This window comes from Myotis nattereri, assembly GCF_964212035.1.
Source record: "Myotis nattereri genome assembly, chromosome: 3".
Lineage (NCBI taxonomy): Eukaryota > Metazoa > Chordata > Mammalia > Chiroptera > Vespertilionidae > Myotis > Myotis nattereri.
The window spans coordinates 128445825-128471107 of NC_138077.1; the positions used below are offsets into that span (position 1 = coordinate 128445825).

Sequence of the window (25283 nt, forward strand, 5' to 3'; positions counted from 1 at the left end):
CCAACACATTTACTGGTTCGCATAAATATTTGAAAACAAACACATCTGTCTTCCCTTTCTCTATCCTTGGCACAATTTATTATAGATCTTAATAAACAAACAACGGTAAATATTCATAAGGGGAAAATGCATTTTAAAATATGAAAGACAGGTCAATAAATAGCCAAATAGGTCAATCATTAAAAGGACTAATGTTTTTTCAAAATTAAGCCACTGATTTGCAACTTTTATTAAAATAAATTTCATCTATAAAAACAAATTAATTTATAACTTGATCTTAACTCAAGTTTTGATAGCAGTTGAGTTTTTACATTAAAAAATTGCAAAATTTCAACTAAAGAAAAAATAAAACATTCAGACATGTTTATACTTTAAAAATTCTATCAACTTCAGCAAATAAAAATGACTGCATATCAATTTACATTAGCCCTCTGGTCCAGAATACACTTTCCATGTAAAATATTTTTAATATCTCTTCTGCACGGCATGGGTAGCTTCTAGTGGGAATTTGTATACAGTCTGTTCTTGATGAAGACAACACTAGACAGATGTTGCCTGATGCCTGGATAATGCTGAATGTGACAAAACCAGCGAGACACATTAAGATATTTCTCCTTTTCTTGCACTGTCAGGTCAACCTAAGTAGAGATTAAAAACACACACACAACACAGGCATTACATAAGCACAACTATTAATATCATCCGAGTAGGAGATAGAAATTGGGGGGAAAAACCAGTTCTCAAACCAACATGTAGGAGTGAAAAATTTTAGTCACTTAGAAGAGCTATCCATTTGTTTAATGCTTTTATGTTCAATTCAAAACCAGATATGCTTTCTAAGATCTTGAGAAAAATGAATGGATCTTTTGCTTAGCGCATTAGTGTATAATAGTGACTTTCAATTGGTGTGTTACAAGAGGCACAACTGGTGTGCTGCAAGAATTTTTTATGTTTTTATTGATTTGAGAGAGAGAAAGGGAGAGAGAGAAAAACATCGATTCTGCCTCCAGCGTGCCCCTACTAGGTCTCGATCCCATGACCTAACATGTGCCCTTACCAGGAATTGAACTGGTGACCTTTTGGTACATGGGAGGACACGAGTTTTCAATAAATGCCAATTTTACATTAACCCAGGATATGGAAGCCCAAAGAGTTTGTTTACTTTATTGGAAAGGAAGATAGGAGAAAAAAAGAGAATAGCTCCCAAGAGACTAAGATATGTGTTTAAGCGCCTCCTGTGCACAGCACACCAGACAATAACATAATTCCTATTCATTCTCTAATAGGCTGGTTCATTCTCTAATATTTTTCAGCACACCTCAAAGAAAAAAAAAGTTTATTGGCATCTAACAACTTAACAAGGGTATACTAAGTAAACTCATTAGATAGATGATAGATAGATAGATAGATAGATAGATAGATAGATAGCTGGCTATAGATGGGTGGTGTATACATATGTGGACTACTGGTTCCTTTTTACTGAACTCTGGGGATAAAATTTCGCTAAAGAAGACAATGACCCACTTAATTTTAAGTGCTCACTGCTTACTACAAAGAAGGAAGAGCTATTTCCAGTGGCAAGTGCCTCAGATGGACAATAGACCTTCTAAATTCTGTTTGCAATAAAGCTGAACTCTATCTTCAGTGGATATAGCAGGTCACTGAATTTACTATCAAGCTGTAAGAATGCCCAGAGATTTGGCTGGAGACAGATGCAATAATAACAGCTCATGACAATCATTTCACTGGGCTCAAAATCCAAAGTAGGGGACTTACAGACTTTTCTCTAAGACAAATCTTAGATTGGAATCATGAAGAGTTGTCAGGTAAAGAGAAAGCCAATAGGGCAATAACTCACAGCCATGACCCATGTAAAAGTAGTGCAGTTAAATCTGCTGTTGTTAATTCAGCATTCATTTAACAGATATTGTATGTCTCCGTAAAACTGACATGCATGCTTAAACAAAGAAAAACACCTCAGTCACCCTTCTGTGGTTCAAACCCATGAGTAGTCTGCTTGTTGGAAGGTACTTTTAGTGAGATGGATGTCCCATGTCTGCTCAGAATTTAGCATATACATACTTGTGCTTACAGGAAAATATTCTGTTAAGTTACTGGGTCAAAAGAACTGAAGGATAAATCACTCTAGTATGCAATTATTAATACTGAATACAAAATAATATCAATAAAAGGACAGGCACACAGTATTTTCTCAATAAGTGTTACAGCAAAATCCTATTTCCATTTTATGTTTACTACAAGGCAATTTAATAAGAAAAATTGATGCAAGTTATCCTGCCTTCCTTTTTGCCATTATGACATCAGGATACTATTGTTAACATTATCTTTGGTGGGCTCATCTATCTGTTGGCCCAGTTTACTTAAATTATTAGCAGTAAGAGTCTCACTGCTTCTGTTACATAAGAATTTAAGTTTGGGTTTAAGTCCCACATACAAGCTGCTATAGCAAATTATAAAAATACGAGAGGCCCAATGCATGAAATTCGTGCACTTGTGGGGGGCGGGGGTGGAGGAGAGGGTGTCCCTCAGCCCGGCCTGTGCCCTCTCGCAGTCCAGGAGCCCTCGGGTGATGTCTGACTGCCAGCTTCCCACCACCGCTGCTGCACTTGCCAGCCATGAGCCTGGCTTCTAGCTGAGCGGTGCTCCCCCTGTGGGAGCACACTGACCACCAGGGAGCAGCTTCTGTGTTGAGTGTCTGCCCCTGGTGGTCAGTGTGCATCATAGCGACCGATTGTCCCGCCATTCGGCCGATTTGCATATTAGCCTTTTATTATATAGGATTATATAGGATACTCATCTTGTTTCAGAGGGTTTAAGGTTGCATCTAGTTATCAGACATATGCTACTATAACTGTTTCACCTACAATTTAGTTAATCCATGGCATAGAGATAAAAAAAATTAACACATCTGTCAAAAAAATTGGTCAAGAATGTCTTTTTTATGCAAAAGGTACTTTTTATTAAACAAGATGTCATGCTTTCACAGGTAGGAATTATGTTATTCTTGTCTGATGTGCTGTGCACAGGAGGCGCTTAAACACACATTGTGGAATAAACTAAATATCCGTCTATATTTCAAAAGGTAAAACATTTTATAAAAAAAACTTTTTGGTTCTTTTTCTAACTCTTTACTATATGTAAACTTCACCACTGATTTAGAAGAAAATATAAACATAGCTGCAAATCGAATAGGAAATGGGGGTGAGTTCTCTTAAATAAATAAATAAAATTCAAAATCAACTCCTGCACACCTCTTTACTGATCATTAAAGTAAACAGAAAAACAAGTTTTACTCCGGGTTGGTTTCATGATCATTCAAATCTGACCACTTTCTTGCAATTTAGTCTCTCCAGAACTCTTTCTTTTAAAGTCTCCACTCGGCCATTTTGTGAGATGTTATTTTTCAGAATGACTTAAACTGCACTAAGAAGAAAGCAATTCCAAACAATTACGTACAAGTGCTTGTTGATCTATATTCAAGTTGCTCATGCAGACTTTGAAATGGTTAAGAGGGCAATGCATTTTCACGATTTACATTTCAGAACAGCAGCGTCTGCTCTCAGAAGACTAGCATATGCTGCTACTAGGCTCATTATTTAAAACAATAACAAGCTCTACCACAGCAAAATCAATATTCTTCAACTTGAAACTTTCATATTTAGAGTCTCTAGTGTAAGGATTATAACAGACCCACAGTATAAAATTATTTTTATTCCAAGACCTTCTTAAACTTTGTCTAACATTTTATTCTAATGATTTTAAACCAGATGATCCATTTTAGAGGATGTAAATGTGTTCATTTTCCCTCAGAAAACTTTGCTAGAAATACACAGAGCTTTCCTACAATGATCAAGTCACCCCTTAACCTCCTTTTGGTTTAAACTTTGGAGCTTGTCCCTTGAGTCTGAGAAAATTATGACTGACCTCAATGTGCTACCTTTGCTACTTTTTCAGTGAACTATATACTTTTGAACTTACTATAAATAAACAGATTCTCTGCATGAAACTTAGTTTTCTTAGAACGTTTGGGTCTCCACCCCCACTCTGTACAACAGGAAACACAATGCAACTGTTCTAGTTACTACTTCCTGCCTCTTATTGGTCTACATGCCAGTGTGTCTGCAGTGATGCTTGGCTCTCCCTTCTTAGCCATTCCTTTTTTTTTTTTTTTAGCCATGCCTTTTTTATTTCTATTGGCACTCTATAACTAGTTTGAACTTTAAAGCCAAACAGATAATATTCTTGGTCATTAATTTTCCATGAAGACATGTGAGAAACACTTGAAGGGACCCATTCCAGATCAGGGAGAAATGCTGGTTTGCTACCTTTCCAACTGGCACCCTGCTGCCTTTAAGACATGCTTTATGGCCAGCAGTCCTGGACTGCTCTGCAGCTATTTCTTTTACTTTTCCTTTCTTTCTAAAAGAACAGCATATCTCCATCGGTGTTCCGAACTTCAAAACAAATGGATTTTAGTAGATAATAATCTTATACTCAAGCAGCACATAATGTTACAAAGGATTATAATAATCTTGAGAAACAGTCTGCTCATAGGTACTGCTATCTACTAGTGAAATCAGCTTAAAAAAGCAATGAGTCACTGGTGTGATAATAAACAGCCACACTAACTGGCAGTTTAACAAAGGAAGAACAACGTATTATTCCTCAAAGGGAATTTAGATAGATCAGATCTTAGAATTAGAGTAAGTCGGCCACAACTAAAATTGGGCTCACAGTGAAACAAAATACAGTAAGATTATTTGAAGACTTGAAGGTTTCCTGACTGCTGTTTTGTACACAGCACTGATTACATTTTAAGAATTTAATAACATGAACAAACAAATGAAAGAATGAGGGCAAAACTAAGTATACTGCCAAAACAGAGCATGGGAAACTGTCTGATGAATTTGAGCAGGTAGCCAATCTGAACTTTACATCTACTCTGCCTGAATTTAATATCTAGTAATCATTTTTTTCCTCATCTGGGTATATTTACACCTAACTCAATAGGATGTCAGTTAACACCTCAGTGCAATTCTGTCACAGTACAGGTTTTAGTCTGCGAGGCCTGTTCCTTGAGAAAGTATTTATTTCTCCCATGTACTTTGTCGGTACTTGGACCAGGGTGGGAGAGATGGTTTGGTTATGAACTCATTTTATGTACACAAAAGAATGGTTAACTTAGATATTATTCCACTCAATTATGTTTTTAAAAAGATAAGCATAATATCCTTAATTGTAATATGCTAGTCACTACATATAAAGAGGATATACATTTCAAAATAAGAACTATAAATAGGTCCAGATCATTAAGTATTGTCAATGTAACCCTAGTTTTAACATGCAGCATTGAATGAAGCACTACTCTGCTTGAAAACCAAATGCCCTGGAAGGCACCTAGATCCATAATTAAATAACTGCAGCTGGTGCTACGAATATTTTACATTATGGAATTATGACCTTGTTCACTCTGCTGGCAAAGAAATTCCACACAAGCTCCCTCCTTCTCAGAGTATTCCTTTCCCTATTGCATGACCTGCGTAAGCCAGAAGAGAGAAAAATGTAAATATACACTTGGTTTGCAAGAGTTACACTTCATTTTTTTTTTTTTTAATTACATGGAAGAAACACTGTCCTTCTTAACGAAAGCTTGATGCTAACAAAGCCAGACCTCAGAGGGTCCTGACAGGCCCTTGTTAGCCTGCTGAGAAGCATCACATAGGATTAGAGATGGCATCTCTAATATTAACTTTAAAATTAAGTAATGCCATTTAAATATGTATTTATAGTGACAGTATGTTGTTATTGTTATATATAAATCGTTCTTGTTCCCTTCTATAAGGTAGCTTTGCTCACAGCAGCATAGTCTAACTCAAATCAAGTTATGGACTCCCCAAGTTGAAAGACTCCTTGGTTTGCAGCACCAGGAGACAGACATCTTAATAGCAAGCTCTCTTTACCTGGAGGCTTTTTACACTTCCAAATGAGATAAAAACAAAACAAAAAAACTACTAACAGATTTTGAATCAGAATGGAATAGAAAGAGGCGGGTATGATCAAAGTATTTCATCTCTATTTAAACTGCCATCATTTAAATACTTTAGATTTAATTATATTGAAGTATACAATCAAAGCTTATACTTTCACTATAAAGTTATGCAACCTAAAACAGGAAATATAAAGAGATTGCTAAATACTGCTAATTTCAACAAGCATTTAGCTACACAAGGCATTGTTCTAAGAGCTGAAGAGGTATAAAGAGAAATATGAACGATTCTCTTCAATCTCATTTTGCTTTAAATTGAGTCTTACTCCTTTTGAGTGTGATGAATATTCAACCCACTTTATTCCTGTTGCATGAGTATAATTACTAATAACCCCAATGTCACTGACAAAACTGTTGCTTTGGATAATAAACCATATAGTCATTCTACTTATAAGCAATAGTTAGTCAAACTTAACAAAAGCTTTCTAAAACAATAAATATTTCCTTGGAGAGCCAAAACTATCCGAAGTCAACATATTTTTCTGATAATTTCATGATTCTACATTCTATTTTTCTCTAAATGTCTCTTTAATTGGTCACTTAATATTCTGATTAGAAATTAGCACTAGATTCCATTTTCTTATTCACTAATTGTTTTCAAGTAAAACAGTCATGCCCAGCTGGTGTAACTCAGTAGTTGGGCATCAACCCATGCACCAAGAGGTCACTGGTTCAATTCCTAGTCAGGACACAAGCCCAGTTGTGGGCTTGATCCCCAGTAGGGGGCTCGCAGGAGGCAGCCGATCAATGTTTCTCTCTGATCCATGTTTCTCTCTCCCCCTCTATATTCCTCTAAAAATCTATAAAAAAAAACACAACAGTCTTATCTCTTCAATGAGATTTAAAAAGTTGCTTGAAAATAGTTTTACACTTCTTTTATGTCCCTCCAGTATAGAATGGGCACACATAGTAAGCTCTTATTAAGTAAATTTATAATAATTAAGAGTACTATGCTGAATTAAGGATCAGACTAGGCCATTACAATAATAATGTTATAGAACTTAACACAATCACTTAGGGATCTTTGAGAAATAATGCTTCATAAGTCATGTAAACCCAAATGGAGGAATTACAGCTCCGCCAGAAGACAGAGTTTTCCTTGGCCCTTCCAAAACAGAAGCTGTGTCTTTGTATAAAGTACTCAATATTCCTAAGCATTAGTTTCCTTCTCTGTAACAGAAGGACAATTTTTTCCAAGAAGAGTTACAGTAAAAAATGAAACAAGTCAGAACTGAGATAGCCTGCAAAGTACAAAAAGAAACAGAGGAAAGAGTACTTTAATATGCTTTAGGAGCCCAAGATCAGTGTTTCTCTCTGATCCATGTTTTTTACCAGGAAATTAGTGCTAGAACTGAGTGATGCTTGAGAAATACAAATCAATTTGGGAGGAAGATAAAGGCTAGGCCAAGTAGTAAAAGAGAGGAGCAGTGCAAGGACACTGAGCAGAAAGAGCAAAGACTGAGGAGACTCCAGGGAGTACATTATGGCTCAGAGAGGTGTGTGGGGAGAATGATGACAATGAGGTTAGCAAGGGAGGTAGGGCCACATGAAGAAGGGTCTCCTGTCCTAGGGAGTGAAAGAAAGAAAAAGGTATAGTCATGAAAAAAATTGCCCCAGTGGCAATAAAGATGGACTGTAAGAGATGTGATTGGTTGCAGGAGGCCATTTCAATAGCTCAGACAGAACATAATGAATTCTAGAACTAGGGAAATGTCATCTAGGATCACAGAAATAGACACATGGGAGAGGCATCCATGAGATAGAAACAAGGCCTCACTGACTGAATGCATGAGGTAAATACAGAAAACAGCCGAAACCGGTTTGGCTCAGTGGATAGAGCGTCGGCCTGCGGACTGAAAGGTCCTGGGTTCGATTCGGTCAAGGGCATGTACCTGGGTTGCGGGCATATCCCCAGTGGGAGATGTGCAGGAGGCACCTGATCGATGTTTCTCTCTCATCGATGTTTCTGGCTCTCTGTCTCTCTCCCTTCCTCTCTGTAAAAAATCAATAAAATATATTTAAAAAAAAAAAAAATACAGAAAACATATGAGTTCTTTTTTCCACAAGGGGAAGATGGATGTTGGGAGGAGGTTTTAGATAGAGATGTAAGAAAGTACAAACTCTGAACCCAACTGCCTGGTTTCCAGATCTGGTTTTGCCATTCACTTGGGTGATCTCAAAGAAGACATTAGACCTCTCTATGCCTCAGTTACTTCATCTGTAAAATGGGAATGATAACAGTACCTATCTCACAGGGCTATTATATGGATTAAATGAGTTAACATCTATAAAGCATATAAAACAGTCCCTATATAGTTAATGACATATAATTGTTTGTAAATGGGAAAATTTAAGATGGGAAACAATTTAAAGTAAAGAGACTAACCAGATAGAGGGAAAAACTGAAGATATAAGAAAGGATATAAAATTTGGGACAAGACCCAGAAAAGGGGCAGAAGGTAGAGAGGGAATTGAGGTAAAAGGCCAGTTGAATGGATTAGCCTAGGAAAACAGCAAGATAATTCTTTTAGTCCAGAAAGAGGAGACAAGATGAATAAGGATGTAAACACAGAAAAGGCTGAAAGGTTGAGTGTAGTCAAAGGCTAGCCTCTATTTTCTGAGTAAGGGAGGAAGGCTCTGTGATAATGATTGAAGATAAACGGGGGAGGCGGAAGAGTGGGATTGAGCAAAGGGCTAAAGGTCTGAAATTGTGCCTGGGAGGAATAAAAGAGCTGATCAGCATTATAGCCCGGCTGAAACTGAATAGATAAATTTATAGTGATACCAATCTTAGTGTAATTTCTCCAACATAACTCAGCCTGGATATAGTATTGAAGGCATTTATTTAGACTAACCAAGAGTTGAGGATTGACAGGGAAAGGGTGGTAAGTGTACAGTGTAACAAAGAAGCTGAAGGTATTGTAAAAAAAGGATGGATGTAGTTGAAGTTACACAAAAGGGGATCTAGTTTGGATGGGGAAGAAAGTATATAGGTTAGAAAAAGGGAAGGGGTGACTTCTGATGATGGGATTTAGGGAGTAAGAGATTAAGAGCTAAGTATAGGAGGTCTCACAGAACATGGGGTACTGGAATTAAGATGGAGAGGTGGGGTTCAGGAGATGATGACAATCAAGTCCAAACGGTGGCAAGAGGAGTAGTTGCAAAGAGGAGCAGAAGCAAGTACAAGAAATAAGCAGATTAAGAAACAGGAAACAACTGTTTGATGGACACACGGAAGGAATATTTGCATAAGGTACCGTGTATAAAAATTATTCCTTTCATTTTTATTTGATAAACTGAAAACTGAAATTTGATTCAATTCAAGACAAATAAATATAATCATCTGAACATTATAGGAAAAAAAACTAACTATTCAAATACTCACTATGAAGCGATGGAGTCCATAGTATAAAACAATATCTGCTAAGGTAAAGTTATATCCTGTAAGATAGACTTTGTCTTCAAGATATGAATTAAGATCCTAGAAAGAAAACAAAATGTTTATTTAAAAAACAGTAATACTAAAGTTAACTACTGTATCATTTGATTTTAAAACATTTAGAAGGCTATTAAATACACAGTACTGACATGTTAGTTTAATAAACTATCTTTGACATTAATAGAGCCAAATTTATTCAGAATCACAATCAAAATCACCTCATTTTTTAAAAAATAGGGCAAACATTGTTAGTCTTATTTTAAAGAAATAAGAAAACATTAAAAAATGATATTCAAACTGATCATTTCAGATCCCTAAATTTTTTTCGGGGAGTGGGAGTGGGTATGCAGAGGAACATTTTGTAAATCACGCTCATGTTGGATTTATTTTTTTCATTAAAATAGAAAAAGCTCTTCGATTTCTAACTCTTTAGAGAATTATAATTTGTTGGTGTATTGCATTTTTATATATTTTTAAAATTTTAAATGTGGTAGAATACATGTAACATAAGATTTGCCATCTTAACCATTTTTAGCTGTATAATTCAGTAAGTGTTAAGGGTATTCACACTGTTGTGCAACCAATCTTCAGAATTTTTTCATCTTGCCAAACTAAAACTCTACTAAACAACTCCCCATTTCCCTCACACTCCAGGCCATGACAACAACCATTCGGCTGTTTCTATGAATTTGACTACTTTGGATACTCCATATACGTGGAATCATATAATTTTTGTCATATGCAACTAGCTGATCTCATTTGGCATAATGTATTCAAGGTTGTAGCATATGTCAGAATTCCCTTGTAAAGGCTGAATATTTCTGTGTGTGTGTGTGTGTGTGTATTTATCACACTTTGTTTATCTATTCATCTATCAATGGACATGGGTTGTTTCCACTGCTCAACTATTGTGAATAATATTGCTATGACATGGGTGTACACATATCTGAAACCCAGTTTGGGTATATATCTATAAGTGGAATTACTAGATCATATGGTAATTCTATTTTTAATCTTTTGAGGAATCACTATACTTTTATATAACAGCTGTACTATTTTACATTCCCGACAATGTACAATGTTTCTAATTTCTGTACATATTCATTAACCTTGTTATTTTCTGTTTCTTTGGTAGTAGCCAACCTAATGAAGGTGAGAGGATATCATCTTGTGGTTTTGATTTACATTTCACTAGTGATTATTACTGTTAAGCATCTTTTCATATGCTTATTAGTTTTATGTATCTTCTCTAAAGAAATGTCTCTCAGGTCCTTTGTTCATTTTTTATTTGGGTTCTTAGTTTTTTCTTGGTTGGGTTATAAGAGTTCTTTATATATTCTGGATATTAACCCTTTACCAGGTACATAATTTGCAAATACTTTCTCCCATTCTATGGGTTGCCTCTTCACTCTGTTGATTATGTCTGCTGATGAACAAAATTTTTACTTTTGTTGCTGTGCTTTTGGTATCATACCCAAGAAATCATTGTTAAATCAAATGACGTTTTCTTCTAAGAGTTTTATAGTTTTAGATCTACATTTAGGACTTTCCATTTTGAGTTAATTTTTACATATCATGTAAAGGGTCCAACTTCATTCTTTTGCAATTGGATATCTAGTTTTTCTAACACCTTAAAGACTCCAGTTTTAAACACCATTTAAAGCAAAAAAGTTTTCTGTCATTTGTTCTCCAGACAATTACCATCAATTTTTAAAAGATTATGTTAAGTATATAAAAAAAATAGTTCATTTAAAATCATTCCCTCTCTCCCCCAAATACTAATAAGCACTGAGCTCCCTAAATAACCAATAGGTACTTTTGAAGGAAAAAGTATTTTAAGTACATGTTAAAAAATGATTTTTAAAAATCTTAATAGTTCCTAATCTAAATTGAAATATTGTCTGATAGACCAGCAAAAATAAATTAATTTCCTGAGAAAAGAAAAAAAATTTAGATAAAAAAATGTTATATAATACTTTTAGTCCTCAAATTTAACAGCACAGAAATTTACACTAAATTACCTTTAAATTAAATAAGAAAAAACATTCATATAACTTTACAAAAAGGTTTACAAATAGATTATATGAAATACTATCAGATATTCTCACAGGCTCCTCTAAAGACTAGTTATTAAACACTGCCCAGTAGCCAATAGCATTTATTTTGGGAAAATTCCAGAAGCTGTAGAGAACATTTTGTTTTCTTAAATCGCATTCCAAATGCCTGACACATAAGTAGTTCAGTAATCAGTAAATGTTTGCTAAATTAAATTTAATCTCTTTAAATTTGCCCACACCTTCATTTAAAGATAGTAATTTTCAAAATGGTATAAGAATATGGACTGCCAAGGATGATATAGATGAGGGCATAAAGGAAGGTAGACATAAATGAGAAAATAAATTCTGAAGAATCAAAGTAAAATTTGGATAGGAACAATAAAATATATTAGGAGCTACCACTTAAAATTCTATAATAATCTGTTGAATGGAAATAGTTTTACTCCAAACATCTTCAAATGAAAAGTTGATAAAGTATTAAAATAAAATATTTTTTTAAAATGTTTTTATTGATTTTTTTTTTTAGAGACAGAGGAAGGGAACGGGAGAGAAACATCAATTGGTTGCCTCCCACAAGCACCCTGACCAAGGATCGTGCCTGCAACCTGGGCATGTGCCCTGACCAATAATCCAACCAGCGACCTTTCAGTGCACAGGATGACATTCAACCAACTGAGCCACACAGGCCAGGGCTCTTTATTTCCTTTTTTTTTTTTACAAGTCTTTCCGATGCTATCGCCAAACTTTAAAAAAATATTTCCCCATATAGAGTTCCACCTGATTTTTCTGTTTCTTCCTAATCACTAATAACACTGATAAAGCAGTATAATAAGCAACTATATATTCTCTATCTAGATTCAGCAAATGTTAGTGTTCTATAATGTCTGCTTTTTGAAATTACACATTTATCTTAATTATGAGCCATTTATACTCAGAATCATGGTTTTAGTAATGAAATGCAACTTTAGAGAGCAAGAATCAAACCCTTTTCATAATGCCCTAATAGCAAGAATTTTAGAAATAATAAAAAGATAAATATCTAGTCTAGATGGGCAAAGAATACATGTAAGCACATCTTTTAAAATAATGAAAATGCTATAAGCATTATTTAAAAAATGCCATAGCATTAATAATTTTAAGAAGAAAAACAAAGTAAACTAAGAAATCACTTTTTGATTTACTTGTTTTGGTAATGAAATTGGGGTGGTCAAGGAAAAAAGGGTAATATCCATGTCAGCAAGGGTTTTGTGGAAGAGGTTACTCTTACATACCACCAAAACTGCAATAATGCACTTTCCTGGAGGGCAAATTAGCTACACAGCCTTAAAAATGCATATAGTTTTGGCTCAGCAATTTCCCCTGTAGGAATTAGCTTAAGGAAACTAATGAAAATATGGTAAGATATTTAGCAATAACCTAGTAACTACATGGGGATAGACTATTTAAATTCTGGTACAAATATATGATGGAACACTAACAGGTTATCAAAAAGATAATTTAAATGAATACTTATGAACATGTAAATATATTTACAACACACTGTCAGTAAAGAAAAGAAAACACACGCCTACATGCAAAGGAAAAGCTTGGAAGGAACACAAAAAGGGTTCAATAAATATCTGATGACTGAACATAAATGTTATTAACAGTTCTCTCTTCATGGAACTACAAATGTTTGAAATTTCTTTTATTTGCTTATTTATATTTCCTAATTTCTACAATAAATATCTATTACCTTTAAAATAAAAACACTATTGTAAAACAGCAAAAAGCAAAGCAAAACAGAATATAACCCTTCTCATCTGTCCTCATATGGCCAAAACCACACTGCAGTCCATTATCTGTAGAATTGTCTCCTCACTGGTCCAAGTTCTGTGAGGTCAGGGACTGTGTCTGATGGGTCACTACCATATGTGACACATTGCTGTACGTACAGATACTGTGGCAGATGGCAGAGCAAGGACCATAACTCAAATCATCCAGGTCCTCATATATTTTGAAAATGGCAATAGTTCCAGTCAGATTGTCCCGATTGAAACTTACATATCTCAAATACAACATTTTGGTGGAATTACATTTTATGCTCTTAACAGCAAATCTATGTTTTGAATTTAAAAAAACAATTCAATGAAATCCTGCTCCTATCTTTCAGAATCAAATACTTTATTACTATCTCTTTTCTGGAAAACTATAAGAGATGCCTACAAAGGAACAAGGCCTGAAATTTATTTTCTACCAGTTCTATTGATGGTATCTATTAAGAACTAGTTTAGCACTAGCTGGTCTGATCACGGTCAAAGGCACAAACCTTGGTTGTAGGCTCAATCCCCAGCCCTGGTCAGGGAGTGTGCAGCAGGCAACCAATCAATGTGACTGTCTCATATCAAAATTTCTCTTTCTCTCCCCCTTCCTTCAACTCCCTCTAAAAATCAATGGGAAAATATCCTCACGCGAGGATTAACAACAACAGAAAACCAACCAACCAACCAAACAAAAAACATAGTTTAAGCCATTTTCCTCAGAATGATAAATGAAAAACTTTCAGTACCATATCTTCTTGCACAACTTACTAGTATATGATTGATTTATATGATAATGGAAATAAAATTAGGAAGGAGTTCCTGCAATGATATATGATTGTCTGGATCAGTGGTCACCAACCTTTCAGACCTCATGGACCACCAGCAGTCTGCGGACACCGGTTGGCGACCGCTAGTCTGGATGATCTCTAGGTTCTTTTAACTTTTAAGTTTTCATAATTTTTAAAAAATTTGCTTTATTTTTATTTACTTACTTAAATATGTTTTTATTGATTTCAGAGAGAGGAAGGGTAGGCAGAGATAGAAACATCGATGAGAACCATTGATCGGCTGCCTCCTGCACGCCCCCAACTGGGGATCGAGCCCACAATCCAGGCATGTGTCCTGACTGGGAATAGAATCCTGCCTTCCTGGTTCATGAGTTGATGCTCAACTGCTGAGACATATAAGCTGAGCAATTTGCTTTATTTTTATAAACATAATTAAGAAAAACAATTTCAGTTGGAATGTTTTTCATTCTTGGTGACTCTGGAGCCATATTTAGTTTATATTTTATCTCAGTAGATATTTTTGTTCTAATGTTACTTCTTCAGAAAGAAAATATAAATCCTAATGTATTTAAGTCTTAAAGGAGGGAAATATGAGCTTTCTCATATCAATCTGACAATTTTTTTCAAACTACAATCCCAAAAGATTCTAATTATCTTTGTCTTTGAAAAAGTTACTTTACTGATTAAGGAATCAGGATTTCCTAGTGAAAAAACAAACATTAAGCCATCACATTAAAAAAAATCTTAAAAAGTTATAATTACTGACTATGGTAAGTGGTATGAAGGAAAAGTACAGGGTGTGGTATTATGAAGGAAAAGCCTAAAGGACAAGGAATGGCATCTGTTTGAGAGAGAAGTAGGCAAAGATGTTCCTGAGGAAGGGGTATCTAAGCTGAGATCTGAACAGGGAAGGCTGGCAGAGTCTGTTCAGGTAAAAGTAATACCAGGTACAAACCCCGAGGCAGAAGGAAATAAGAAGGCCAAAGTTTCAGCTATTGACATTCAGGGAAGAGATTCCTGCTATTAATAGGTCATTCATTTCAACCTATAAAGAGAAGTCACAATACCTTCAACAAAATGCGGATATCATCTTTATTAGAGTTGCCATCTACTTGAGTTACTCTGTATTCTAACCATTGTTGAACTACTGCTTTTTCTTCTGCAGTGCTCCCAAGCAAATATTCTTTGTTGGCTTCCTTGACTAGATGAGCTGCTATAGTAGCCAATCCTGTCAGACATGGACCACTGTTTGTTTGAAGAACTGGAATCTAAAAAAGAAAAAAAAGAGTTCTTCATGTAAATTTTAAAACAAATACTAACAGGACTGCAATTCTATGTAATCGCTAAATCCCTCAACCATTTTTCAAATACTCTTAAGATTTCACTTTTAGGGCTTTTTTCAAGATGGCAGCAGAGTAAGTGGATCCTTCTTGCACCTCCTCCCAATACCAAAATGAAAATAAAACTAAATTGGGGTACATTCACCCTAAATTACCAAGTAAAAACTAGCCAAAGAGGAGACTTTTAACAAGGAAGGGCAGAAACCATCCAGAGACTTGTAGGAAGGGCAGGGTCACGAGAGCAGCTGGCCCAGCTCCTACAGGCACCAGGCTGAAGGTGAGGAGATATATCTTTTTTTTTTTTTTAAATATATTTTATTGATTTTTTACAGAGAGGAGGGGAGAGGGATAGAGAGTTAGAAACATCGATGAGAGAGAAACATCAATCAGCTGCCTCCTGCACGCCCTCCACTGGGGATGTGCCCGCAACCAAGGTACATGCCCCCGACTGGAATCGAACCCGGGACCCCTGAGTCCACAGGCCGACGCTCTATCCACTGAGCCAAACCGGTCAGGAGGAGGAGATATATTTTAACTGCAAGGGGCGGGGGGGGGGGGGGGGGTGATAGGAGGAATAAGGCCCAGGGCTCCCCCAGATGGAGAACATGAAAGCCAAAGAGAAAGGTAGCCTGTCAGAGATAAAACCACTTAAAAAAATAACATAAAAAAAACACACACACAACGCACAGGATTTTTGTTTACAGCCACTCACCCAGGCTTTGGTGGAGGGAGGGCAGTGCAAACTGCAGTCCCCTGAGGAGATTCTGAGATGGGAGGTACTGGGAGGAAGAAGTGGTGGAACGACGACGACAGGCGGGAGACCTGAGCTCAGTCACCTCCCCACCACCCCATATTGCAGTAGCCATTTTTCCTGAGAAGCACAAGCCTTTCCCAGCACCAGCAACCTGGGGAAAGGCAAGGATCCCTGCCCCCAAGGATATACCTCACTCCACCTTCAGGAAGCTTGCTCGCCTCATCCTGCATCTCAACCCCTGCTGAGGAGTCTGCAGCAGAGGCCAAGCCTACAAGCTGTGTAGTCTCAGGGAACATCACTGACTGGCTTTGGGATGGGGCGATCCCCCCCACTGTAAAGTGACTGATACCTCTCCCTTGCGAGAGAGCTGGTAAAAACTACCAATTTCCAGAAGACCCCACCAGACTAAATATGAGATCCACCCTGCTGAGGTCAGGGGAATATTCCAGATAGACTCAAATGAGTGGCTCTGCGATGGGGGAACACACCCACCATCTTTGCTGAAATCAGAACGGCACCTCCCCCTCACAAGAGACTCAGATGTCTCATCCCAATTCTGCCAAAAGCCCTTTCGGAAAGAGCCTTTTTAGTGACTAAGTCTGACAGCAGGCAGAAGCAAGCAGAGGCAGAGCCCAAGCTGCCTTGGGACATTTGCTGACATGGCCTGTAAAGCTAACAAGCCGGCCCTAGAGCACAGCTTGGCCTCTCCCTAGCACAGCCGAGCTCTGTGGGGGCAGCCATAAACCATGGATCACTTGAAGCCTTGAAAAGGTTGCGAAGGGCAAAACATGGTTAGCTTTGGACAGCAATCAGCACCAAATTACCTCTCAAGAGCATACAAAACAGTCAGCTTCAGTCAACATAAAGCAGCATCCAAAGGGAGCTCCCATAATGCATTTAACTCTGCTGAGACAAAATCCACTTCAATTATTTTTGCATTTTTTACTGCATTGTAATTATTTTTTACTCTTTTTTCTTCCATATCTCTTTTCTCTTTCCTTTTCTTATTCTATTTTTCTCTTTCTCCTCTTAGCCTCTTTCTTATTTATTTCCTTTTCATAATTTTTTACATTCTTTCATTTATAGTTTTCCTTTTCCTATTCTTTATTTTTATAATTGCTCTCCCTTCTTTCCTTCCATATTCTTTTCTTCCTACTATTTTTTTCCTTTCGTAATTTTTTTCCTTTCTTTTATTATTCTTGCTCTCTTCTCTCTTTTCTAATTCTCCTTTGTTTTATAGTTTCTTTGTTGTTGTTGTGGGGGTCTTTTGTATGTTTTGTTTACTTTCTAGTTTTACTTCCTTTGTTCTATCAACACCTGCATAACAGCTCACACAACTTGGGGGCTAGGGGGTGAGCCCCACAGTCAGTCAGCCTGAGGCAAGATCCCGCCCATGAATGGGACAGATATAATCAAGAACCAATTGCAACAGGAGAACCCAAATAACCCACAAAAGGGGCATCCCTAGAGCATCCAGCTCAGGAGATCAAAGAAACTGCACTGCTGGGTCCCACAGGACACTTACTACATAAAGAAACCTTACAAAGACTGGGAGTCATGACAGTTCTATCCAATACATAGAAACAAACACAAAGAGACAGCTAAAATGGTCTCCATATGAAAGACAGCTCCATATGAAAGAAAAGGAGAAATCTCCAGATAAAGAGCTAAATGAAATGGAGGTAAGCAATGATCAGGAATACTGTTCAAAATAATGGTTATAAAAATGCTCAAGGAACTTAAGTGAGAATTACAAGGAACTTAGTGTGAAATACAACTATTCCAAAAAATTTAAGCTCTTTTTACAAAGTCACCATTATCCTAATTTCAAACCAGATAAAGATACTACAAGGAAAGAAAATTACATTATGGGCCAATGTCCTTGATGAACATAAATGCTAAAATCCTCACCGAAATATTAGCAAATCGGATCCAGCAGTACATTAAAACGATCATACACCATTACCAAGTGGGATTTATCCCAGGGATGCAAGGCTGGTACAATATTCACAAACCAATAAATGTGATTTATCACATAAACAAAATGAAGGTTAAAAAAAAAAATCACATGATCATATCAATAGATATAGAAAAAGCATTCAACAAAATTCAGCATCCATTTTGAGAAAAACTCAGCAAAGTGGGACTGGAGGGATCATACCACAACATAATAAAGGCCATATATGACAAACCGAGAGCCAGTATCATATTCAATGGACAAAATTAAAAGTGTTTCTCTTAAGATCAGGAACAAGACAAGGGTGTTGCTTTCACCACTCTTATTCAACACTGTACTGGAAGTCCTAGCCACAGTGATCAGATGAGAAGAAAAAATAAAAGACATCCAAGTTGGAAAGGAGGAAGTAAAACTGTCATTATTTGCAGATGACATGATATTATACGCAGAAAACCCTAAACGCAATCTACAGATTCAACACAACCTTATTAAAATACTAATGGTATATTTCATAGATCTATAACAAATATTATATGGAACCAAATTTATATGGAACTGAAAACAACCCCAAACAGCCACAGCAATCTTAAAAGAAGAACAAAGTTGGAGGAATCACAATACCACATCAAACTATACTACGAAGCCAATGTAATCAAAACAGCCTGATACTGGCACAAGAACAGGCATACAGATCAATGGACCAAAACAGAGACCCCAGAAATCAACCCATGCCATTATGGTCAATCAATATTTGACAAAGGTGGCAAGAGCATACAATAGAGTAAAGACAGTGTATTCAATAAATTGTTTGGGAAAACTGGGCAGGTACATGCAAAAAATGAAATTAGACTACCAATTTATACCAAAACTCAAAATAGATAAAAGACTTACATTTAAATGTAAGTTGCAAAAACCTTAAAAATCGTAGAAGAAAGCATAGACAGTAAAATCTCAGACATTTCATATAGCAGAATTTTCACTGATACATCTAGGGCAAGGGAAACAAAGAAAAAATAAACAAATGTGACTATGTCAAACTAAAAGCTTCTGCATGGCAAAGGAAACAATCCTCAAAATGCAAAGGGAACCCACTCTATGGGAGAACATATTTGCCAATTATACATCTGATGATGGGTTAATTTCCAAAATACATGAAGAACTCATACAACTCAACAAAAGGAAGACAAACAATCCAATTTAAAAATGTGCAAAGGAGCAAAATAGACACTTCTCTGAAGAGGACATACAAATGGCCAATAGACATGAAAAAAATGTTCAATGGCACTAGTCATCAGAGAAATGCAAATTACTAAAACTACAATAAAGTATCACCTCACACCTGCCAGGACAGCTATCATCAATAAATCAACAAACAACAAGTGCTGGCAAGGATGTGAGGAAAAGGAACCCCTAGTACACTGATGGTGGGAATGCAGACTGGTGAAGCCACTGTGGAAAACAGTATGGGATTTCATAAAAAAGTTAAAAATGGAACTGCCATTTGACCTAGTGATCCCACTTCTGGGAGTATATCTTTTTTTAATATATTTTTATTGATTTCAGAGAGGAAGAGAGAGATAGAAACATCAATGATGAGAGGGAATCATTGATTGGCTGTCTCCTGCACATTGGACCAAGCCCGCAACCCAGACATGTGCCCTTGACTGGAATCCAACCTGGGACCCTTCAGCCTGCAGGCCGTCATTCTATCCACTGAGCCAAATAGGCTAAGGCTGGGAGTATATCTGAAGAATTCCAAAACACCAATCAGAAAGAATATATGCTAGTACATCCCTATGTTCATAGCAGCACAATTTACAATAATTAAGATCTGGAAACAGCCCAAGTGCCCATCAGTAGATGAGTGGATTCTATGCAGCTTTAAAAAAGAAGGATCTCTTACCCTTTGAGACAGCATGGATGGGCCTGGAGATTATTATGCTAAGCGAAACAAGTCAGTCAGAGAAAGGCAAGTATCACATGATCTCACTCATATGTGGAATCTAATGTACAAAATAAACTGACAAAATAGATTGAGATGCGTGGGATACAATGACAGAACACAGAGGGGAGAGGGGTAGAATCGATGGGAAAAGATTAACCAGAGAACATATATGCGTAAAGGAATTGCCCATGGACACAGGCAATGTGTGGGGAAGGCCTGGGGTGGGGTTGGGGCTGGGTGGAAGCGGGCAAAGGAGGGGAAAATGGGGGACAATTGTAATACTGTCAACAATAAATTTTTTAAAAAAGATTTTACTTTAAAATACTGAACTATGTACTAAATTATGTAAATTAAAGTCAGGAGAAGAGCAGTTATGTAATTTACATTTGATAAGAGATGTTTGATAATGATACTGATAATAACTATACTACTATATGTACAAAATGTTTATAACTGTGTATGTACAAAAAAAGGTGAAAATCCTAATAACACTGCATTAATTTCAATTAAGTTTACCTATACCCTATTTTATTTTAGCAAGGTGAACATGCTTAAATAAACTTGACTTCTGTAATAACAAAAACAAGAAAGTTATAGTGACACTGAGTTCATGTTGCTATAGTTAGAAGCACCAAATGGGATCTAGGCTGATTTTAGTGATATGTGATCTAATAATACACTTACCTATCTCATTAACTAGGTGCAGAGTGTGCCGGTGACTTGGTTTTCATGGATAGCATATTCATCAATTCTGGAGTCATTTCAAGAGAGGTCACTCTAAGTCAGTGGTCTCAGCCTTCCTAATGCCGCGACCCTTTAATACAGTTCCTCATGTTGTGGTGACCCCCAATTTCATTGTTATAAATTGAACATAATTAAAGCATAGTGATTAATCACAAAAACAATATGTAATTATATATGTGTTTTCCGATGGTCTTAGGCGACCCCTGTGAAAGGGTTGTTTGACCCCCAAAGGGTTCGCGACCCACAGATTGAGAACTGCTGCTCTAAGTGTTGGTCCATATTTCATATTTTTAAAAAACATTGCAAAATATAATTGGGGCTACTGAAAATAAAGTCAGCTTCAGGTAATCTCTGAAAAATAATCCTCCTTTTCATTTTCCCCCTCCAACAGCAATACTAAGGGTCAGATTATAAGAAATTGCTAATTAGTTTAAGTGTTCTTGATGCCCAACTAAGTGAAGCATTATAAAAAACTTAAAAGAAAATGGAACGTTTCATCCAAGGGGAAGACTGACCATTATAAATAACAAGGATACAATCTAAATGACCTATGCAAACCAAAAATGAATACATTCTTGGGAAGGCTGCTGCTCTTATACTCACCTAGTGATTTATACTTTTCAGGGAACTCTGATACTTACATTAAGTCAACAGGACTCTGTGAAGTATAAGGGGAGATTAACTTTTCATAGCTAGAGTCAAAGGTTACCCCTGAACGTTAAAGGAAGTAACACCACTTTCCACTTCCTCAACCACTACTAGTTAAGTTTTTGGGGAGTCAAAAGTTATACATGGGTTTTCAACTGCGTGAGGGGTTGGTGCTCTAAACCTCCATATTGTTCAAAGGTCAATTGTATTTCCCATTCACTACTTAGCTTCTTGAATTCTCACTTTTGCCTTCACACTCAAATAAAACTACTACCTCTAACATAACCCATAACTTCCCTTAAAAATGTATTAAAAGAAAATATGGAATCCTCTGAAGGTGTTGGTAATGTTCCATTATTTGACTATGTGGTTACTTGGGTATGTTCACTGTGTGGTAACTCACTAAGAATTGTATACCTTTTCTGAATGTATGTTGGGGGGGGGGGGGTGAAGAGGAAGGGAGGGAAGGGGAAGAGAGGTGAGGAGAAGGAAGGAGAGGGAAGGGGAGGGGAGGGGAGGGGAAGGGAAGGGAAGGGAGGGGAGGGGAGGGGAGGGGAGGGGAAGGGAAGGGAGGGGAGGGGAGGGGAAGGGAGGGGAGAGGAGGGGAGGGGAGGGGAGGGGAGGGGAAGGGAAGGGAAGGGAGGGGAGGGGAGGGGAAGGGAAGGGAGGGGAGGGGAGGGGAGGGGAGGGGAGGGGAAGGGAAGGGAGGGGAGGGGAGGGGAGGGGAGGGGAAGGGAAGGGAGGGGAGGGGAGGGGAGGGGAGGGAGGGGAGGGGAGGGGAGGGGAAGGGAGGGGAAGAAGGGAGAAGAGAGGGGAAAGGAAAGGAGGGGAGGGTAGCGGGAGGAGATGGGAGGGGAGGGGAGGAGAGGGGATGGGAGAGGGAAGGGAGGGGAGGGGAGGGGAGGGGATGGGAGAGGGAAGGGAGGGGAGGGGAGGGGAGAAAGAAACCAAAGAACTTGCAAATGCAGAGTGTGTGTGTGGTGGTGGTGGTGGTGGGGGGGGGGGCAGATGACAATTTAGAGACAATTATTAGTAAAAATAAATTATGCACAACCCCAGCATACTAACTCAAAAAAATCATCTTCCAAAACAGGTATGTAATCTTGTCCTCATTTTACAGATTAAAAAAACCCAAGGTCACCAGGTTTGTAATGTCAGAGTGAGGGTTTGAACAAAATACAATTGGCTCCAAAGTCATTCTCTTTAGTACAGAAATCTTAGTTGCAATCATGGCACATCTACTATTTTCACATTCATCTTAATGGTCTTCAATTAATCACTTTTAACGGCCGCATAAGTAATATGATGAACCATTTCCCCTAGAGCTGGATCTCTGAATTGTTTTCAGTTTTCAATTATTATTGTTAATTCAGTTTTTAATTATTATTGATAATTATTATTATGTTGCAGAAAATGACTTGTTGGCTTACACTTGTCAATTGTCTTAAAAAACAAACAGCAGCCTGAATCTTACCACAAACCCTCATCCCTTCCCCAAACACATAAATAGCTGTCTCCTGCTAAAAGAAAGCAAGAAAGAAAGGAACCAGAGGGAAACCATATTGTTCAAAGGTCACTGCATCCGCTTCATGCAGCTCTGCTCAGGACCGCGAGCGAGGGAAACCGCGGCAGGGCTGGCACTCGGCTCAGGAGCCAGCTCTCTGAGGGGTGTCAGCGCTACCCATCACGCGCACCCCCCAGGCCCGCACAGGGCTCGGGGCGGGGCAGCGTCCGCTCCCGCAGCGGCTGCGGAAGGATGAATGAAAGCTCCCCTTACGGCAGCTGCTGCCTCTGAACGCCAGCGTTCAGCCTCCGGGCTGGTGTCTCTATGGGCTCGGGTGGGGTGGGTGGGTGGGGGGATTCTCTTCGCTTCCCCAGAACCGGGTCACGGCCATCTACCGGAAGGCAGAGTTCCGGCCGAGCCCACAGGGGGCGGTCCCTCGCCCGTTCCGGGGGCGAGGGCTGCAAGAGGAGACCCCAGGCGCCAGCCAGCCCCGCGGCGCTGACACGTGGGAGCTGAGAGCCGCCTCCTCCAGCCTCCGCCTCCGCCGGCCGGCCGGCCCGTCCGCCCTGGCTCCGCAGGCCCCGCTCCCGGCCAGCTCTTCCCCTCGGCGCCGCCTGCGCTTCTCACCTGGCGCTCGCCCTGAGCGCTGTACTTGTTCCCTTTGCTCAGCCCCAGGGACTTCTCCAGCAGCGTCAACTCCGCGGCCGCCGCCATCTTTCCGTCCGAGCTCCCGGCAGGGGCGTGACAGCGAGATCCCCGGCGTCGGCGGGGCGGGAAGGCGCTGCGCAAACTCTCCGGCTATTGGCTGAACGCAGGGGGCGGGGGAGGCGCGCCTGCGCGCGGGGGGCGGGGCCACGAGAAGGGCCTGGGAATGGGCGTGGCGTGAGACAGGTGGAGCGGTCGGTGTCCCTGGGCGCGGAGCTCTGCCGGGGGTGCTGGAGAGCCAGCCCTTGGTGGCCAGTGGACGGCATCTGCCAACTTCTAAGTGGCAGGCTGCTTGACTGCAGAGGTAACTGGTTAACTGACACTTTCTATACATAGTGGAAACCGAAATTTACCTTAGTCTGGCTCAGGAGTCTGAGTTTGAACGATCAAGCTGAAGAGCAAGGAGTTCACAATCTGTTAGGGGTTTCCAACATATAGCGTTAATTATGGGGATTTTAATTGTTTAAATTAAATTATTTTAATTTTCTTATGTAAATCTACAGCTCAATAGTTGCAGTAGAATATAAATTTAAAGATAATTATAGAGCACTGGGTAGTTAGTATCAAGTGATTCCTGAAGCCCGCCCCCTCCACCCCTTCAGCCGTTAGTAGTTTTAAGGATATTTATTAGTGATACCAGAAAGATAGTGATATGATTTATGTAACTTTTGTTATGTAAGTAAGCAGTGCACATGACGTCTTCCCCTTAAGTTGCTATATTTTTGTATTTCAAAGTAGAAAATGGGCAGTATATGTTGAAGGCCTGAATATTTCCAAAAGATTTCTGAAAAAAAAAAAATTCTACATCGCAGAATGAATAAACAAAATGTGTATTAGTTCGAGAGAAATGGAAATTCTCTTTTCCTTATATTTCTCCTGCTGCCAGTATTCTGGGTTAGGAAACATGTCACATAATACAAGATTCCCCTGTAAGCTTCTGTGTTTCTCATTTAGTGATGAATTATCTAAAAGTGATAACTTTTTTGGATTAATATTGAGTAAATGGGTGGAATATCACTTTTCATTTATGCTTTTTGATTGAGTTATTGAAAATAGGTTTTATAATTAAAAAGAAACTTTGATTTAATGTAGTTTCAAGCTTCTTTCTTCCCTTCAAGTCCTGAAGTTTTTTCTTTTTTTTTCTTTTTCTTTTTTTTTTTATTGCTAAAAGTATTACAAAGGGTATTACATATGTGTCCTTTCTTTTCCCCCAACCTTTGACAATCCCCTGGCCTCCCCTACCCCCCAGTGTTTTATGTCCATTGGTTATGCTTACATGCATGCATACAAGTCCTTCGGTTGATCTCTTACTCCCCTCCCTCCTGCCCCCCAACCCTCCCCGGCCTTCCCGCTGCAGTTTGACAATCTGTTTGAGGCAGCTCTGCCTCTGTATCTATTATTGTTCAAAAGTTTATAATGGTCTCTATTATCCATGAATGAGTGAGATCATGTGGTATTTTTCCTTCATTGACTGGCTTATTTCACTTAGCATAATGCTCTCCAGCTCCATCCATGCCATTGCAAATGGTAAGA

The 25283-nt window shown here is 38.4% G+C and overlaps 1 protein-coding gene across 1 annotated transcript; it reads right to left on the minus strand.

Moving 5' to 3' along the window:
- Positions 1-23778, minus strand: EEF1E1 (eukaryotic translation elongation factor 1 epsilon 1). Its single transcript, XM_081087244.1, has 4 exons — positions 23673-23778; positions 15221-15421; positions 9453-9548; positions 1-638 (listed from the first exon to the last, which is right to left on the minus strand). Exons 1-4 carry the CDS (start codon positions 23757-23759, stop codon positions 498-500), a joined length of 525 nt encoding a protein of 174 aa, XP_080943370.1. The 5' UTR covers positions 23760-23778; the 3' UTR covers positions 1-497.
- Positions 23779-25283: the final 1505 nt, after the last annotated feature.

Bases quoted from the DNA above. Each gene is read 5' to 3' on its own strand.
- EEF1E1 (XM_081087244.1), bottom strand. From the start codon at position 23,759: ATGGCGGCGGCCGCGGAGTTGACGCTGCTGGAGAAGTCCCTGGGGCTG. The intron at 15,422-23,672 runs GTGAGAAGCGCA...TTTCTTTTTTAG, and splicing joins GCGCTCAGGGCGAGCGCCAG to ATTCCAGTTCTTCAAACAAA. The intron at 639-9,452 runs GTGAGTATTTGA...ATCTCTACTTAG, and splicing joins ATGGACTCCATCGCTTCATA to GTTGACCTGACAGTGCAAGA.